Source organism: Nipponia nippon, unplaced genomic scaffold, assembly GCF_047370975.1.
Source record: "Nipponia nippon isolate SJK-2023a ecotype South Korea unplaced genomic scaffold, ASM4737097v1 scaffold_9, whole genome shotgun sequence".
NCBI lineage: Eukaryota > Metazoa > Chordata > Aves > Pelecaniformes > Threskiornithidae > Nipponia > Nipponia nippon.
This window is the reverse complement of record NW_028262413.1, coordinates 47,948,646-47,967,516: the sequence shown is the minus strand read 5'-3', so window position 1 is coordinate 47,967,516 and position 18,871 is coordinate 47,948,646. Positions and strand designations below refer to the sequence as shown.

The 18,871-nt window shown below is 56.8% G+C and overlaps 1 protein-coding gene across 6 annotated transcripts in view; it reads right to left on the bottom strand.

Annotated features, from left to right (window-relative positions):
- Nucleotides 1-12,946, bottom strand: part of CORO2B (coronin 2B) — a 44,387-nt gene extending 31,441 nt beyond the window's left edge. For 2 of the 6 annotated variants that reach the window (XM_087744303.1, XM_087744307.1), the window contains exons 1-2: nucleotides 12,664-12,946; nucleotides 5,449-5,538 (exon numbers count right to left, since the gene is read on the bottom strand). Coding sequence is in view for 1 of the 6 variants with exons in the window: in XM_087744306.1 (XP_087600432.1) it covers nucleotides 12,664-12,678 (15 nt within the window). In the remaining 5 variants the exon portion in view is untranslated. Of the gene's footprint in view, nucleotides 1-5,448; nucleotides 5,539-12,532; nucleotides 12,634-12,663 lie in introns of those variants that run through there. The other 4 variants (XM_087744304.1, XM_087744308.1, XM_087744305.1 and 1 more) reach the window with 2 other exon arrangements.
- Nucleotides 12,947-18,871: the final 5,925 nt, after the last annotated feature.

Here is an 18,871-nt window from a genome sequence, read left to right as displayed (position 1 = left end):
AACCGGCTTTTGCAAGCACCAGAAATGGGGAGTTGCACTCAGCCACGGGGAAAAGACACTTTGTACCCTGCCACCAAGCAAACTGTTAAAATGGTGCAATTTCAAAGGCTTCAATTTTTGCATTTGTGCTTCTCTGCAAGAAGCACTTCCTTGACATTTGAAAAAAGGCAGTTTGCATGAAATCCAGCCCAGGCTGATGGATGCAGCTTGTTGAGGCGTTCCCAGCCCATGTCACCCCGAGGAGCAGCCCCAGGCATCAGGGATGGCAGCCAGAGCCCCGCACACCCGTACCAGGCTGGCAACACGCCCCGGGTAGCAGCACAGCAGCGATGGTGGTCAGAGCCCCGAAACTAAGTCCTGTCGGCCTGAGGAAGCTACAGGGGTGGGAGGGAAAGAAGGGTTGGATAGTTGTATGAGGTCGGTTCAGGGTTATATATTGACCACTAAAAAGCAGATGATGGGTATTTATGAGACAGGCAAAACTGCACATCCCATTACAGAATAGCTATGTCGATAATGAAGAATAAAGCTCCCCATTAAGCCGCCATGCAGCTATTACGGTTTGGATGGCTCGGTAGTTTTGATTCCAAGATAACATCAGTGGTGCCACGGGACCTCATCCATCTCCTGCTGCCGCGAGAGTGCGGTGGCTCCCGGGCTGGGGACGGTCACAGCTCTGCTTGCCCCCGGCACCGGTCCGGCCGAGCCCCTGCCCCGGGGTCCCGTGGAGACCCATGCAAGCCTCTCCATGGCTGCCAGTGGGCAGAAATGCCGCCTGGAAATGCTCCATTGCCAGCACCAGGGACACAGTCCCAAATGCCATCAGCATCTTGACGCTGCTTTTTCTTTCAGATCAAGTTTTTCCATGCAGGTTTCGATCCCTCAGTAAAAAAATTATTATACATATCCCAAATTAGTTATAAATCTTCAAGAACAGAGAAAAGAGTCTCCTCCTAGGGAAGAAGCTTTTTTTTCCTGGCCCTGATATGGGTTTGATCCCCATGAAAAGCTGATAAGCAATTGCATAATTTTTGCTTTACCGACACAACGTGGAGCCCTGGGGCACCGTGCCGGGCAGAGTGGAGCAGCCTGCAGAGCCACGGGCAGGCCGGTCCTCGCCCCTGCCAGCTGATGCTGCACGAGGCAGCGTCCCTCGCCGCGACATGCACCCACGGCAGGATAAAGCGCCATCGGCCCCTTCTCTCGCGGGGGGCAGAGGTGAATCAGCCGTGCAGGGAGAGGGTCCTCCTCCTCCCATCCCACCCCACCGGCTCCGTTTTCACCGGCTCCTGCCGGGATGCGGTGCTGGAGCGTCTGTCCCATGGCTCGTGCATGTTCATACCACTGATGAGAGACCCCCATCTCCGCCATCCCCACCAGCCCCTTACACACACACAGTCCACGGAGCCAGGGAGAGCCCTTCAGCCTGCTCTTGACAACACTTTGGAGACCCAAATCCTACAGTAACCAGCAAAGCTCCTTGTTTTCGCCTTATTTATGCATCTGGCTGATGGCACAAACAGCTGGAGCGGCAGAGGGAAGCTGCGCGAATGGCTTCAGCTCTGCACCCAGCCGCAGGAAACACCTTTGGGCTCTAATAAACACCGGAATAAATGCACCGAGTGGGGCCTCAAAGCAGAGCACATTCCTACAAGACAGGCCGTCGTGTTCCCATCCCCTCTGTCCCATGGAGGTGGCTGGGGTCGGTGTGGGGCATAGTTCGGGTCTCACCCCACACAGCTCCCCGACGGTGGCTCCCCCGTGGCAGGGCCGTGCCCCGTGCCCGGTTCACAGGCTGCTCCGCGGCAGGGATGCTGCCAGCCGTACGCTGGCACGTGGGACATCTGAGAGCCCTCAGACCAAACATTGGGTTAAGGTTGCGTTAGAAAACCGGACTTGAAGTTTGATGCTGAATTCACTGCACCCTTACTCCTGGGGTTTTGCATTTGCCTGTTTGCTATAGTGAATGATGAGCTGATGGATTTAATTGCCTCGCAGTGCAGGAGCACCAGCGCTGACGTGGCCTGGCTGCCTCCTTCACGAGTGGGCTGGCACCCATGGGCTCATGCTGTGCCCCAGGAAGGTGCCCCCCACCAATGCATCCCCGCACTGAACCTCTCCCCCCGGCAGGGACGGCAGGGGAGGGGGACGGACCCTGCTGACACTGAGTCCGACAGTGAGATACAAGCACTGCAGGAGCAGCGGCTGCACTCCAGGGGTGCCTTTGGGCTGCCCCACGCTCAGCTGTGACCCAAGGAGCAGCACCAGGGCTGCCGGGAAGCTCTGTGGGGCGATGGCAGGAGCGTGAGCATCCCCTGGCCTGGCTCTGCCCCACGTGCCCACGTCCCACAGCCCTGCCAGAGCAGCCCCAGTGACGGGGGCCAGGGACAGCAGCACATTGGGATGCTCCGAAAGGGGGTTTCCAAGGTTGTGCTGCAAATCCAGACGTCCCCACATCAGCTTCACCCTGCGCCTGCCCTCCAGCACCTTGGTGGGTGCTCTGCAGTGGCTGGCACCGACAGGACGAGCAGCACCCTGCGCCCAAGATCAATGCTATGATTAGACGCATGATGCTGTGATGATACTAGCACTGGGGCAATGTCCAGGCAGAAGAGAGACCGGGGACACCAGGCAGTCGTACAGCCCAGGGCAGAGCTCCCAAGGGGCTGAGACCCCCCCACCACAGCACTGCTCTGATTTGGTCCCCCCAAAGTGGGGCTGAGCTGCCAAGAGCCAGAGCAGATCTCTGCTTCTGCACCCATTGGGGTGCTGGGTGCACCCCAGCTCCACAACGGTGACCCCGAAGCGGGGCGGGGGGGCCCAAGACGGGATTTTTGGCAGGCACGGTTCGCTTTGGGAAAGCCACTTGTCCTTAGCGCACAGACAAGAAGAGGCAAAAAGAGCTCTGTGTTTATCCAACTTGTAAAGGGCAGTAGACTGATCTAACAAATATTAAGGATTAATCCCATTAACACAGTCTAAACAAAGGACAAAAGACAAATGAACATTTCTGAAGTGATATCTGCCAGCTGAGTTTTTTCCAGCCTGGAAGGAAGTGACTGGGATTTCCCTGGAGTTCAACTTTTCAATGATTTCTTCTTTCTAGAGACCCCTGACTGCCTGGGAAGAGCCTCTCCTCTTCCCAAGCCGCTGGGAAAAAAGCACCAAGCGAGGCCAGATGTCTCCTGGCCACGGGGCCGGGCTGTCACCGCGAGTCCCCGTCCCTCCTCCTTGACCACGGAGCTGCTTCCCACCACCCCGGGCGCTTCAGTGGTCCCACGGATATCACGGACTGCCCGGGAACGATGCAAAAAGCATCCCCGGCACCAGCATTTGCGCTGCCGGCGGGGGCCCCATTTTGGCCCATTTTCCCCCCAGGAAACCTTCCGGGGGAGGCAAACCAAACCTCTCCTGGGCCCACGTGCTGAGAAGAAACACAAATCTCAGGCTCATCAATAAATTCTGTAAACAAGCACAATTTTCCTCCCACTCTGTTTCCCAACTCCTTCCCACCCCGCAAAGCTGGCGGAAACATCCTGATGAAGCACAAAGCATTTCTGGCCTGCGGAGCTGCCCTGGGTCACTGACCACAGGATTTTACCCTCCTCCCTCCTCCAGCTTCTTTGAATAATGTTTCCTTGACGGCAAAAAATATTGCATGCTTTTTCTCAACGTGAGAGGATTTTAGGAAATTCAGAGAGGGGAAAAAAAAGTCTCTTTTCACGTGTTGGGATGAGCGGGTAACCAAGCCAGGCGCTCGTCCGTGAGCGTTATTTCACATCGCATCACACGTCGTCAAGAAGACTGAGTCAAGAGACTTGGTTACAATAGTTTTCCAGGCAGGATCCAGCAGTTTTAAGCAGAATAAGCGGGGCTGTCCATATAACAAGAGAGAGCCTCCGGTGGGAGGACGCCAGAAATCCAACCCCTCCTAAATTCACCTGCTTTTTAATTGTAAAGAGGTGAAAAGCCAGGCGCGCAGGTGTTAAAGGGCCGGGGGACGGCGGGGAGAAGGGCGGCTGCCGGACCCCAAGGGTAAGAAACTGCTTGGGAAGATGCTATTCGGTGGGTGAAGGTAAAAAAAATGGGGGCAAAAAGGACTGCTGGGAGCACTAACATTTCTTCTTTTGAGATAGCCTGAGAAAAAATCCTTACCAAGCCCCAGCTTTGTATGGGACATGAACCACAGAAACTTATTTATCCTGGCAAACAAGACTTTGTGAAAGCAGGGAGGTAGTGCACGGGTGAGCCGCTCAGACACCTCTCCCTGCTGTTTTCCACCCAAAGGCCCCAAAACGTTCCCCGCGAACAAGCACCCCGGGGTGCTCCTCGGGGCATGGGGCAGCATCCCACAGCCCAGGCTCCGGCGGCTCCTTTCCCATCCCAGCCGCTCCCGCATGGAGCCATTCGTTCCTGGACAGCTTACAAAACCACAAGGGTTTTTTGGAAGTTAATCCCAGTTGGGGGCAAAACTTTTCCAAAAGAGAAGAAGGAAAGAAAGAGAAAAAAAAAAAGAAGAAAAACAAACACTATCTTCTAAATATTTCAGGCTTCAGAAACCCGTTTCCTGGCCAGCACGAGGAAGTGCCAGAGCCGGGGTGGATGAAGGTCACAGGACGGCCAGGGCCGGGATGCGGGAGGCACCGACCCCCCCGCCGCCAGCCCGCGCGGTGCCCGCCGGGGAGCTGGAGCCCGGACAAGCCCTGCCTTGTGCGCCGGCTCCCAGGAAGGGGGAAACCATCCACAGAAGCGAAATAGAGCCTTGTTATTCAGGCACAAACAAGAGCCCAGGGAAGTTCATGGAGGAACATTTGCGCTATTCCTCCCCTGCCCCGTGATGTCCATGCATTCACCACAGCCTCCAATCTCGCCTTTTCCCTATTTTTCCTTGTATTTTAGCACACAATGCTCTGGAATCAGGTTTCTTTGCACTTAATATAATTACGAGAGCAGCCAAAGCGACTTTCTTTGCCAGAGGTTCATAGTGAACCGACCCGGAGCTGTAAACCCCCTGGGAAGGCGCAGGAGCCGGCGTCCCGCAGGCTGAGCTCGCAGGGGATGCTCGCTGCACACCGCAGCCTCGCCCATGTTCACCCGAGCAATATTTTTTGCACATTCAGCTTTTTGGTCACTTGCTTAAAGGCCTCAGCATTTCCACAAGGACCGAGCCTTCCGTGGATCTGCTCTCTTCTGATGTATGGAGCTTCTTTGGGGTACAGGGTCAAATTTTGCGGGGAGGAGAGCTGCAGCAGCTGCTGTGCTCCTTTTGATAAAAAATGCTTTTCTGGCTGTGCAACCGCCTGCCCAGCTATCTGCAGAGCAATTGGGGATGGCACAGAGGGGGTGAGAGGGGCTGCCGTGTCCCTGGGCTGTTTGCATCCCTCTCCGGTCCCCCCCCGGGGCCGCCCCAGGGTCCGTCGGGGCACGGGCGCAGTGCGGGGTCCTCACCTGCCCTGCTCTGCTCCACGGGCTCGTCGGGCACGTCCTGACACCCAGGGACGGACGCGGGGCTCAGGGAACCGTGGGTGCTCCTCGACCCTGGAAGAAAGGGAAACCCTTTGGTTACAGCAGCACCGCTGCCGCCTGCCCAAGCCCTCGCCAGGCGCGAAGCCTGAACCTCGGCTTCACCAAACGCACTCGAGACACGCTGGGTGCCAAGAGGCACCGGGGTGCAGCCGCTGGCGCCAGCACAGCTGCAGGCAGCTCATTCCTAATGATATTAGGATTAGCTCCAGCCCCCCGCTCTCGTCGCCGGCCCCCAGCCCCACATGACGAAAGTGCTGCTTATCACAGCTGCCAGCAGGGATTTCATAGCATGGGCTGAGCAATCCCTCATTCACCGGTGGGGATATTGAGCCCCAAAGCACCCAGTGCAGAGGCTCTGGGTGCCAGAAGCCAGCATGGGGATGGCCCCAGCCTTCCGGCAGCCATGGGACCCCCGAGCATCACAGCCGCACTCCCGGTGCTGCTGGCATGGATGGGTCAGGATGTGGCCCCCATCACTCCGGAGCTCCCCCAGCCCCTGCGAGGGCCGGCGTGCCTCGGGGCGGGTGTGCAGAGTCCTGTGCACGGACAGAGAGACCTTTATTCTCTGGGGAATTTATAGCAGCTATTGTACAGGAGAGCAGGGATGCTCAGAGCAGAGGGCAGCCAGGGCTGGGCTGTCCGAAGGGACAGTCACGGATGCAGAGGGACCCTCATCCCTGCATCGCTAACGGCTTGGGGTTCGGCAACAGCCCCAGCAGCCCTACAACACAGGGAACCAGCCTTTTAGGTCCTTCCCATTACCAAAACCAAACAGCATTAACTCTGTGACAGCGGTGCCCGGCACTGGCATCCCCCCCTGTCCCCAACACAGGCACATGCACATCCCCGGGCTGGCCCCAGTTGGCCCCAGCAGCTTTCCCGGCTGCACCACGGGGCTTTTTGGCTGGAGCGCGGCTATTCCTGACCCTTCGGCACAGGAGGTGGGTGAGGATTTTTCCATAAGGCCCGACAGCTTGTTTGAGGGATTCGCACAGCAGGTTGTCGGCAGAAGAAACCACCACTCGGAGAGGGGAAAATCCAGGTCTGCATCCCGTCAGGAGGATGGGGGCTGCGGTCAGCACCCAGACGGGGAGGGCAGTGCGTTGCAGCTTGCTAGCACACCTCCCGTCCCGGTGCTGAGCAGGGGCAGGTGCTTCCTCGGCCGTGCTTTTACGTGAGCATGGAGCAACAGGTTGGAAAGCCTCATTTTTGGGGCAGCGAGGCGGCTTTCACCCTGCCCTGCTTGAGGATGCTCAGGTTTCCCATCAAGCAGGGGCCCTGTCGTGCTCACCAGCTGCATGCCACAGCACGACCCCAATCTGGGCTCAGCTCTGAAGGGTTTAGCCCTATTTCTCTGCTCTCTGCAACTCAAGCAACATCTCGGCTGCTCCAGGACCGCCCTGGCACAGCCTCTCCCTGGGCAGTTTTGCTCCTGAGGCTTTTCACGGCGATGCTCGAGGCTCTGCAGACCGACTCCGGCCGGAGAGCCGCAGTGACGGGGCTTTGCCAACAGCTTTGTGATGAACAAAGGAGCGCGGGATTTCTGGGAGCTGAGCTTGGCGCTGGTCCCCTCCCAGCCCGGGAACGATGGGATTCACAGATTTGTGGGGGACTCTAGCAGCTGGCTCCGTCACGTAGATTTTGCCTGCTGCCAGATTTGGGTAATTACACACTGACTCGGGAGATAGGAATCCAGGATTCGACTCCTTCGAGCTCTCTGCTAGCTGGGTAATGAATTGAACTATTCATCATTTGATAAAATTTCCATGAAAAGAAGAAGAAGGGGAGGGGACCCTGCGTTGCATTCGCAGGGTATGAATTACAGCGCCCAGCGAGCCTGCTGGCCACAGACGGGCAATATTAAAGCGCCAGATTAACGCTGCATTGAATCACAATTAAAACTCATTAAAAAGCCGCAGGCCAGACAAGTTGCCTTTGATGAGAGTAATACTTCTTGAAACGGGGAGCTGCCATTTTTAGCCTCAAAGCGGCCCGTTATGCTTGTTCCCAACCCCCAGAAATCCCACCAAAGCTAAAGATTAGTGAACATCCACACTGTTGGAGAGAAGGCGACTTGTTCTTTGCTTTATTAACAATTCAGCACTGACTGCCTTGTTCCATCCCGGGCCAGCTGGTAAGCGATGTGGCCTCCTTACCTCCTTCCAGCTGTGGCACCACACACCATTACGCGATCTCCACTCATCGCATGCTGCAAAGCAGCTCCTCCAGAAGAGCCACCATCCCTCCCTACCTGCCTCGAACCCACCTCGGGAATCCATTTTGCACGATTAATTATTTATGAGCAACGTCTGCCTGGGCAGCCCAAACGAGCGAGGCTTTTCCAACAGCCACACCGCTGAACCCCAGCTAAAAATATAAGGATTTTAAGGCAGCAAGAGGCAGAAAAAGCCCTGCTCCTCCCGCACCCTCCGCGGGTTGTTTCTGCCTTCACCACTGCCTCCGTGCCCCTCTCCTGCCGGGAAGAGCATCTGGCCTTTGTCACAGTGCTGTGCCAGCGCCTCGCTGGGACACTCGGTCCTGCACGGGGACCTGGCCCCGCTCCCCGCTGCACAGCCCCGGCTGGGTTCAGGGTTAAAGGAGCCCTACTGATCTGCACACCATGAGCAAAACCCCATGCAATGATAGATCCCGTTAATCTATTTGCTAGATAGGTTGATTAGCTTGCACCTAATTCATTAACATGAGTTTTATTAATATTATTTGGAGACGTGTCTCAAGCATCAGAGCACACACAGTGCTTCATCAAGCTGATTTTTAGCAAACCACCTAGAGAAGACTTACTCGTTATTTCTCCAGAAATAAAGTCAAGCCGTGCTGTCCAAAGCCTAATTTCTGCAAAGCCATTTTCCCTGATAACATGGCCCAGCGCCTCCAACCGAGCTTTCAATTGATTGAACCAGTGTCAGCTTTTCCATGGGATCAGCATTTGCCCCAGACACGCTAAACCTGCCCTTACCGCCGAGGCAGAGGACACCGCGCCTCGCCGTCAGGGACGTCACTTCGGCTGCCGCCGTCGCAGCATCGTAGCCGTAGCCTCCCAGTCAAGGGCCTCTGCGGTAATTACTATTTACCCGTGTCAGGGCATCGTTTATTTACTGTGTTTGATCACGACAGGCCATAGTTGTGATTTCCTCTCTGGGTTTTGGTTTTGGCTTCATCTTGTCGCTGAACTATGAGGGTGAGCTGTTATCTAGGCAGCGTGGCTCGATCACTGATGCCAATTAATAGATAATAAAGCCAGAGGAGACTATAGGATAATTCAGGCTAATGCACACTGCGGGACCTCCCAGATGGCATCCTCTTTTAAACTGCATCTTTTAGAAAAACCTCCAGTCATTTTAAAACTATATTCCCAAAATTAACACGCCCCCAGGCCCCCACTAACTTGTGTTCATGGTTAATTATATTTAGGGCTTTGGAAACAGCCTCTGGCGACGGGTGGGAGCTGGAAACAGCACTGACATACCAAGGGGCTTCTGCCATGCCTCTGCCTGCCAAAACACACCCAGCACAACCCCTGCTCAGAGGTTCAATGTGTCTAGCCCCTCCCTGACCGCAGGATTCCCACTTGTGTATCCCCAAAGATCCCATTACCCTTTCGATGGCAATGAAATCCGGAGAGCCCATCCGTGGGCTCTTTCCTCCCACTTCTGCTCTCCATCCTGTGACTCACATCCCTTCTCCCCCGAGCCCCACGCCGCCCGCCCGCCATCAGCCCGGCTTCGTGCTCTTCCTGCTCGCTGGTATAAAGCGGAAAGTCATCTGGAGTGAGGAATTACTCACCCAGCCCCGGTAAACCACAGCCGTCGAGCAATTCCCCATTTGCCATGAGACCCGGGCCTGTCAGCACTGTTTGCCTATTGCTTTTGCAAGGAGACTTGTTTAGCTTTGTAACACAGACCCTTTTCTTTATCCATAATGCATTTGGGCTGGTTTTCTGTTTGCAAGCAACAGAGACCAAACCTGAGCCCCAGACCCTGGCAGGACCAGCTGATTGACAGCAGGGATGAAGTTGCCTCTGATTCCTACAGCATCTTCTCTACTGAAAGCCACCACCTCCGTGGCTCTTATTGCAGAGCCTGGAGAAAGCCCTGGCCAGGCAGAGCTGGTGTGGCATGGCATGGCCTGGCATGGCATGGCATGCCATGCCATGCAACGCCATGCCATGCAATGCAACGATGCCAGGGAGGTGTCACAGAGTTTGGGCAGATCCCTGAGCATGAGGCGTGGGCTCTTTTTGCATTTCAATCGTTCCTTCTCCATCCTATTTATAACCTGCTTAAACTCTCCCGGGTAGAAAACTCCCCCAAAAGAGCGAGGTCTGGGGATGCGCTGCGGCTGCTTGCATTTCTTCCTGTGGGAGAGAAGGGGGTGGCTTGAGACACGGATGAAACCAGCTTGTTTCACATACTGACAGCAGGTATTTCTGCCCGCTCCTTGCCTTCCCCCAGCCCCCCCACACACCCCAAGAAAAGCTTTTTGTGCCTCCCCATGCCTCAGGCTACTTTTCAAATCTATTTTCCTCTAAGGATGAACTGCTCAGGAATATTTGCAAAGTTTGTAAAATCCTACCCATGGCTCCTGTTTCCAGCACCGCCTGGGAAGCGGCCCCACTGTGGGAGAAGCTGCTGCAGGAGCGCTGTAAATACCTGTCCCTGGCAGCGCTGGGAGCTGTGGGCTTTACTGGTTTTAGTTAGACACCTGCTGCTGGGCAGGCTGCAAAGACCCCAGAAGTCCCCCAGGGCTCCCCCTTCGCCTGCCCCACCACGGGAACAGAGGCACGATCCCCGTCCCTGAGCCCCCCCCCCTCCAGCCTCGGGGCGCTGGACCCTTCCCCGAGCCACCACCTCGCACTGGCTCCTGGCAGCCAAAAACACACAGAAAAAGCGTCTCCTCTCCCACGGGCGCTCGTGCCCCTTTCTTTTTTCCCCCGCCACATCAGCCTGGGCCATACGTGCCAGCCTTGACCGGTGAGTGAAGGACAATTTCTCCACCTCGGTGCTGGGGTCCGTGTCCCAGCTTGCCTGGAAAGCCCCCGGCGCTGATGCCGTGGCAGGTCAGGAGCCTGCTCTTGGGCTTTCTTTAGCTTGCATCAGCACAGCCCATATTGCAGGAAATAATATCTATAGGGTGTATTAGAGCTTTACACTGCCGTAGCGAAAGCATACTCTGTCCATACAGTATAGATCTTCCCAGTTTACACCTCTATTCCCCAAAGATTAACAGCAGAGTCCTTTCCCGTCCTACTGAAGGTGCTTTCCTTGCAGCCCTGCAGCCTTTTCTCGACGTAGCTCTGAATAAATCAATTTGCACTCAGAAAAAAATCTGTTAACGAGCACTACAAATTAGTCAGCCTGGCTTAAAACTGTGACACTTGATATCAGTAAGTTTGTAGTTCTTTCAACCCGATTGACCTTTCACGTCCATCCATCAATCCCTCTCTCAGCACCCAGAAGAGCTGGAAATACACTTTTTCTTGAACACAGATGCTGGTGGGTTTGTCGAGCTGGCAGGGACTGCGGGCCAGCACGATGCAGCACGAGGCACGTGGAAATACCCAACAACAAATGCAAACGCCGGTGACCGCCCAGCAAAAGCCAAGCAGGCAAAATGCAAGTTATTTGCTAAGGACAAAGATGGGAGAGAGCGATTCCTCCCCAGCAGCCTCTTCACTGGGGAGCCCGGGCACACACAGCGCCGGCCCTGGAGCATCTTCAGGCTCGTTGGATGTCCCCAGCGCGCTCATGCCAACACGTGTGCCCCTGCTGCGTGTCCCCTCCTGCCAGCGGGGCAGCGACATTTAGGGTGAAAGGCAGCAAACAGAGCACAGCTACTGCTTCCCTCCCGGACACGTCCTGCCTCAGGGCTCGGAGAAGGACCACAACAGCTTCAGCCCCGTTTGCTTCCACTCCGCATGCACCAAGGTAGTTAATTCAGCGCCATGCCCAATGCCCTGGCAAGTCTGCACTGTGGCCCCGTGAGCCGTGCCACAGCCCGGATCAGCGGTGTGGCACCAAACACCCGCAGGGACCCCGTCACTCCCGTCCCCGGGATGGCGATCGCAGCCCGCTGAGCCCCTTCCAGCTACGGCCAGACCCTGCCCGCCGTGGGGCCAGGCAGCCCCTCGCTCGGGGGGCTTCCCGAGGCAGGGGGGCTGCTGTTTCCCCTCGAATATATGAACCATTAGACTCATCGGCACAACCACATCCTCGTGTCGGGGCAGCAGAGCAAGCGGGAGGGCTTGGGCCAAGCAGGTCCTGCTTGGACCGCTCTGCTCCCAAAGTCCCATGGCTCCCACAGTCCGGAGGTGGCCCCTTTCCTCCGGACGCTGCCATGTCATGCACTAATTCAGCAGGATGCTGGGTGCTCTGGACCACCCCGGCGGCAGATTCACCCTGGCACAACCCCGACCCGCTGCGGGATGGGGCGTGTGGGAGGTGAACTGGGCGCTCTGGTACGAGGGATGGTGGGGACGGAGAAATGGGAAAGAGTCCTCAGAGAGCAAAACCTTCCCCTCTGCAGCACTGGCGGCAATTTGGGAGAGCAGAGCTCTCAGGCTGATCCAGCAGACGGTTAGAGGGCAGATTCAGGGGACCAAAGAGGCTCCGCATCGCCTCCCACACCCGGCGCCTCTGCTCGGGGTGGCTTTGCTCAGCCGCCGCCGAGCCCCTTCCACCCTCCAGCCCCCCCAGCCCGCTCCTTAATCCCCCCCAGCCCCATTCCCGAGGTCTCCCCCCGCCCAGAGAAGCCGGCAGCCACCTGTAGAGGGCTGGGCAGCATCTGCCGAGCGGCCGCGGAAAGCGGCTTAGAGCGGGGTCCGCCCGCGGGGATGCTCAGCCCTCCCCGGCCCCCCCGGCCGGCAGCTCCAAGGGTTAAAAATGCAGCACAGCTACGAGCCGGAGGGGCCGAGCAAGCGGGAGCCGCGAGGAAAAAAAAAAAAAGAAAAGAAAATCTAATAAGATAAAAATAAATAAAAAGCTACAACCTGGGGCGGGGGGAGGCGGCGGGCGGGCCCCGCTCCGCAGCCCCTCGGCGCGGCACCTTGCGGGCAGCGGGGCGGGGGTGGGAGGTCGCGGGGCCGGCTCAGCATCCCAGCCGGGGAGGGCAGGTCCTTACCTTGGTGACAGTCATGCGGGGAAGTGGCGGAGGGGTGAGAGAGGCTCCGCGGGCGGAGCGGGAGATGCGCAGAGGGAGGGGGGGGAATAAAAAATGAAAGAAGAAAAAAAGGCGCCCGGGGAGGGGGGTGAGGGCGGCGGCTGCTGCGTTGTCCCTGCGGAGGAGCCGCTCCGGCGGCTGCAGCAGAGCGGGGAGCCCGCAGCCCGCAGCCCGCAGCCCGCCCGGGCCAGCAGCCGAAGCCGTCGGTCCTCGGCGCGGCGGCGGCGGTGATGTCAGCCCGCGGCGCGGTGACGGAACAGCCGCCTCCCGCGCGGGGGGGGGGGGCCGGGGCAGGCAGGGGCAGGCAGGGAGGCCAGGCAAGGATGGGGCGGGGGGGAGCTCGGAGAAAAAGCCGTGTTTTAACTCTTTGCCCACCCCAGTTCCCCTCCCCGGGGGCAGGAGGCACCTGCTGCCCCCGCCCCGGGGATGGCGGCCACCCAGGAGGGGCCTCCCTGCACCGAGGTCCAGTGGCGACCAGTAAGACCAGTGTGTATACACCGGGAGTGCAATAGCCCTCCGTTCTCCAAAGCAGTAAGAAATAAATGCGGGTTTCTGGGCGCTGACCAGACGACAGGCTGCATTGCCAGCTTCTGCAACCAAGTCACATATTTTATCACCGGCGTTCTGCAGCGGGAGCCGGGGACGTGCTGCAGGGTTCACACCTTGCTGCCTGTCCCTCCTGGCTGGGCATCGCACTAGGGTCCTATAGCATCCATAAGCATCCATCCGTGGGCTTCTTTCCCTTCACATACAAAGTAATTTTTTTTTTCCCCCTATTATAATCAGTGACAAGTGACAACAGCAGAGACCACTGCTTTGTCCCAGAGCTGTCATTCCCATTTTCCAGGCGAATGCAGGGTGGCGCAGACTGGAGGTGGCACTCGGATGCGCAAGGTTACGCCGGCGTCCCCCCCCTGTGCAGCTGGGTGCCCGGGCACCTCCACAGACCGGGGCCCAAACAGCCGCTACGAGGTCACTGATGCAGGAATAAAATCTGTGTGATTTTACCCCGCTTCTTCTTCTCACCACCGAGCAAACCGGCCTCCTGACGGCACCAACTCAAAATAAAGTCGGGGGTACAAGGGAGCAGGAGGCACTGAAGCATCCCTGCTAGCCATGGCCCGCGTCACCTGGCCATGCACCCTTGCACCAGCCACGGAACAGGCATTTTCTCACATTTAAAGTTCCCCATCACTGGAGATGAGAGAAGCAACACTTCGGAAACGTAGCATTTGAGCTCCTTGTCTCCTGGTTCCATGGGAATGAAACCAGCAGGATACAGCCCAGGCGCAGAGTTATCCAGCCATTAGATTAGATGCTGCACCAACTTATGTTATTATTGCTGAATTAAAACTACTTGAGGCCAATACCAAATGCATTTCCAATTCCCCTTAAAGAAAAGCACGCTGCCAATAAACAAAGGATTTCCTTTTTATAAGGAGATTATCCAGCCAAGAGTCTGATGAAAGATTACGGAGTTTTATTCTAGTGCCGAGCCTTCCCATAAAATATCAGTGGATCTGATAACAAGTGAATACCGGGAGTTGTAAAAAAAAAGTCTGTCCTCTGATATTCTTCTAAAAATCAACTCTGTTTTTAAAGATAAACCATGTGCCGTGGGCTGGACTGGAAACTCTGAGGAAGGTTAATGCAATTAATGTAGAGCGGATGACATTAGCCAGCAGAAGGAGCCACGTCTAATTCCCGAACCACCCAGCGATGACCTCTTCCCAACAAAAACCCCGTTTTCCCAGGAGCTGGTGACCGAAGCGGGAGGCTCAATGCAGACACAGATGATGCTTAAAACTAAACAGAGCTTGGGAGGTGACCGAGACAGGGGACATCGAGGCCCAGATCAGCCGAAGGGGGAGAAAGCAGGCTCTTGCAAAGCCTTAGAGGAGCTGCCGTGCCCCGGCTGCCGTCACTTGTGCCATGGAAGCGGCAGCGCCCGCGGCCCACTGCACCTCCTGCGCTCGTCTGGAGCCGCTGGGATTAATTAGCACCAATTAGCTGATTGAAACAACTTGCTTGGAGCGGCAAACTGGGACAGCTGGCGAAGGTAGGGTGAGAAGGGAAAGGCTGCTGGGAAGGCGTGCGTTGCTGGGTGGCTCCTGGGGGCCTGATCCTGCTGATGGAGGGAGGCCGCAGCCACGCAGCCTCTCCATATGGTGGTAAACCCCAGCATCCCCCAAACCCCAAACGCCGCTGCTGGGGGGGAGCCCAGAAATGCTCCTGTTGGGGAAAGGGCCGGGACCCCTTTTGGGGAGGAGCGGGGAGGACAGGGAGGGCCGGGGGACGCAGCCCGGCCAGCTGAGCCCTTGCCAAGGAGCCGGAGGGATGCTGGGGTCACTCAGCCCTCGCTGGGGTGGGAAGGTGGGATTTTGCAGCGATGGAGAAGCCGCAGCAGCGCTGGCCCTGCCGAACACGGGACAATTCCCTGGCCTGAGCACCTGCGCTGCCTTCCAGCAGCACTGCGGGCTGAGGGCACCCGCCGCAGCATCTCTGCACGAGTCCCAGCAGCAAATGGCATTAATGGGTGCGTGGGGCACTGCTGAGAGCTGGTGGGGGCGAACGGGCCCTTAGTTTTGCCCCATGGCTGGGAAAATAGCATGGGCTCCTTGGTTCACCAGTATAGCAGAGCGACTCCAACCCCCAATCATCTGGCTTTTGGCAGACTGGAAAGGATTTTATTATACTTTGGATCAAAATTAAGCCAGTGATAGATTGCCGGGGCTTTGTAGCTTGGGTATTTGCTTTGAAGGTTTGTTGGGACCCCGTTCAAGCCCCAGACTGGACTTGCCCTCCTGGGGGACCGAGGAGGGGGGTTTGCTGGGGCTGTGCAGACCTGCACTGACAGCACCCCCTCTCCCGCTGCAGTGCCCGGGGAAAGGGAGATGCTCAGCACTGGCAAAGAGTTAAAATCTCCTTTTGGCATGGCGCAGGATCCATGCTGGTCCTGGTCTCCTCCGGCTGGAGCTGCCTGCAGAGGAAATCAGCATCAGGGCTGCGTGGGGAGGATTGCTCGGTCCCCATGCTGCGAGCATTGCTCGTGGGAACGCGTCTCCCATGGCCCAGGAGGATGCCTACAGGATGGCCAGCAGGAATACTCCTGCAGGGCTGGATCAGGCTGTGCAGCCCCAGCCCTGTGCAGACACATCTGCTGCAAAGAGCTGCTCCAGCAGAGCCCTTGCTGGAGGGAGCCGGGATTTCCCACCCGCAGCGTGTCCGTGGGTGATGCTGAGAGCGGTGCGGTGCTGCGCTGCCTCGCCCAGCAGCCATGGCGGGCGAGGAGCTCTGTGGGTGCCAGGGGCTGGGGTGAGGAGCGGCGGTGGGGGTGGCTTGGGCTCCCTCTCCCGGCTCTGCTGAGATAAAATTGATGCATATATCGTGGGGACGGGAAGCTTGCAAGCCTGTGAGCACACGCTGGCTGCAACGGATGGCGTGGGGACAGGATGGAGGACGCCAGGGGACCCCAGGGACACCGGCAGGGGCATGTGGCAGTGCACATCCCTTGGGGCAAGCAAAATCCATAGCCGTTGCTGCAGCAGAGCAAACCCAGGCAGACAGATGCTCAGGGGCCTGAGCTGGGCTAATTAAGAAAAGCCCTCCCGAAACCAGACTGGGGGGCCCCTGTGCCCCCCCACCTCCCACCTCGCAGCATCTGGAGCCCACGCGCGGAGCAGGGCTGCGTTTCTGTCCTTCCTGCCATGCGGCTCATCCCACCCCTCTATTTATCTGCGTGTTTAATTTACTGGCGCTGCTGAGCTGGAGGAAGGAGCTGCTGTCTGGGTGGATGCGAGCAATTAAAGGAAGTCGTCGGGATAATTGGAGCCTGCCTGCCTGGCTGTGCAGCGGGGCAGGGGCTGCAGGAAGAGCATGGCTCCTAGTGCCTGTGTCCAGAAGATCTGGGACATGTAACGCTGCAGATGCATGTCTGTCTTCAGTGCAATACATCACCTTGATCAAGGAAAGCTCCTGAGAGAAATATTGCCGAACCCATCCCGAATCGTAAGACTGGATAGACTTCATCAACCCATTACTCACTGCTTGGCTTGCCTGAGCCAGGCTCCAAGCTCTGAGGTTGACCTGGTTACACCATGGATGAGTTTAGCCCTTCATTTGATGAAACTCTTGGAAAGACACATCTCTATTGCACCAGGCTGTGCTTGTGGACATATGAGACTAATAACGAAGCCGCGCTGTAACACATAATTACTGTGTCACCAGAGAGCCCTGCTTATGAGATGATTCATGAATGAACCTGGCCAAGTCGCTTGCTGCAAGCCCATGATGGCTTTGCTGTGGGGATGCAGGTCAGGCCCCAAATCTCCTGCATGAGGTGTCTGCCCGGCTGGCTGGGAGACGGGACAGCTCGGTGCCTGGGGCTGGCTGGGCTCCATTAGCACCGGCACGCCGCAGGGACTGACCGTGACCGACGCTGCCATCGGACATGGTGGTCCCAACGCTCCGTCGGAGGCGGTGCTCCCGGTGCTGCCACGAGCATGAGCCACCCCAGAGGCAGGTGGAGCAAGTTTTCATGTCCTCCAGGTCCCTGCTCTTTCTCAGCAATGCCATTCCCTCTGAAATGAAGGACGTGTGGTCCTCCCTTAGCAAATACTTGACTCTTCAGGAAAGATCCACTGGGCTGTTCTTTGCCTCATCAAAAATGAGTTACAGTTCTCAGAGACGCTCCTGTCGCTGGGCTGGTGTAGTAGGCGGCCACAGCTGAATGCATTGCTTGCGCTGGCTAAAATTACATTGAAATAAATATAGCATAGATACTACATACAGTCTGTGCATGGCAAATTGTCGTGGATTATCCCCAGAGTTACTGCAGCTGTGAATTATACGGAGGTTAATGTTTGGATTTCATACCAGATAATTTATAGACAAGTCCAGGGACGGGCTTTCATCTGCTTTGATTCATCTGGAATAACAATACTTGGTAGAACCTGGCACTTGGACCGCACTGAAAACCCAAGCCCTTCTACTTGAAAGCAAGATGTTTCCATTTAAAAACACTGTTAGCAAGAACAAACATCTCTCTATTACTGACTCTCCTTGCTCTTCCCTCCGCTGCAGTCATCTGGTTCAGATTAGCCCTGGATAAGGTCCCGTTTTGCTCAGGGAACTAGGAGGGGAACTTGGAGCTATTTCTACTCATTTCAAGTATGAATTGAATGTGGTGCACAAATGAAAATGCAATGAGCTCCAGCATGCGAAGGGAATCAAAGAGACATGGCAGCTCCTCCTGGTGGAAAATCACTTCTAACAGCACGGGAGATGGAGGGTGGGAGCTGAGTTTCCCACCTCAAAGCGGTGCTGCCTGTCCCCAGTCCCCAGGCAGCCACCAGGACCAGTAGCAATGACCCCCGGCACGGGGGAAGCTGTGGTTGAGGTGTGGGTTTGGGGGAGAAGCCCAGCTCGGTTTGGCCGGACCAGCACCAGGGTCTGGTGCTCCTCTCTGCTGGCTGGGAGTGGAGAGTCCCAAGCTGCTCTCCTGGCACCCATCATCTTCTCACCCAGTGGGAAACTGCTCTTTTCTCCAGGAAGGAGGAGGGACAGCCTTCCTCCCTCACCTCCCCAGCGAGGATGCCAGCAGCCTCAACCAGCTGGCTGGGAGGAAAGCCCTCCTCTCACGAGCGGGAAAAGCTATTCCCAAGCAAAGCCAAACAAGAGGGAGCCTCTCAACAGCAGCAAGTTAAATCCAGCCTCTTCTTGTGGCTTGTTGTTTACATAGCGCCTGTTTATAGCCAGCTCTTGCCATAGCTGCTAATTTGATAGCATGTGACGGGTCGGAAACGCTTTGCAGAAGATGACAGAGAGAAAAACAGCCATCACGTCAGAGGCTGGAGCAAAGCAAGGGAGCTGGGACAAAGAGCTGTTTAGATTTTGGGTTGGTGTGTTTTGGGGAGATAAAGAGGTAAATATAACATATTGTGTATATATACATACCCCTTGGTGCTCAGAGCTTGACACTGCCTGGTGTGCTCCTTCCATATCTATAGGTTGGTGGCTGCTGCAGCACCCGAGCGTCGGGTGTGCGATGCAAAGCACCCATGCAGCGATGGCATCTCCTGCAGCAGGACTTGCCTCAGCGAGGGGCGAGCTGCCTGCAGCCGGGCTGCACAGCAAGGAAAGGCCGGTCACGTACTGCAAGCGAAGATCT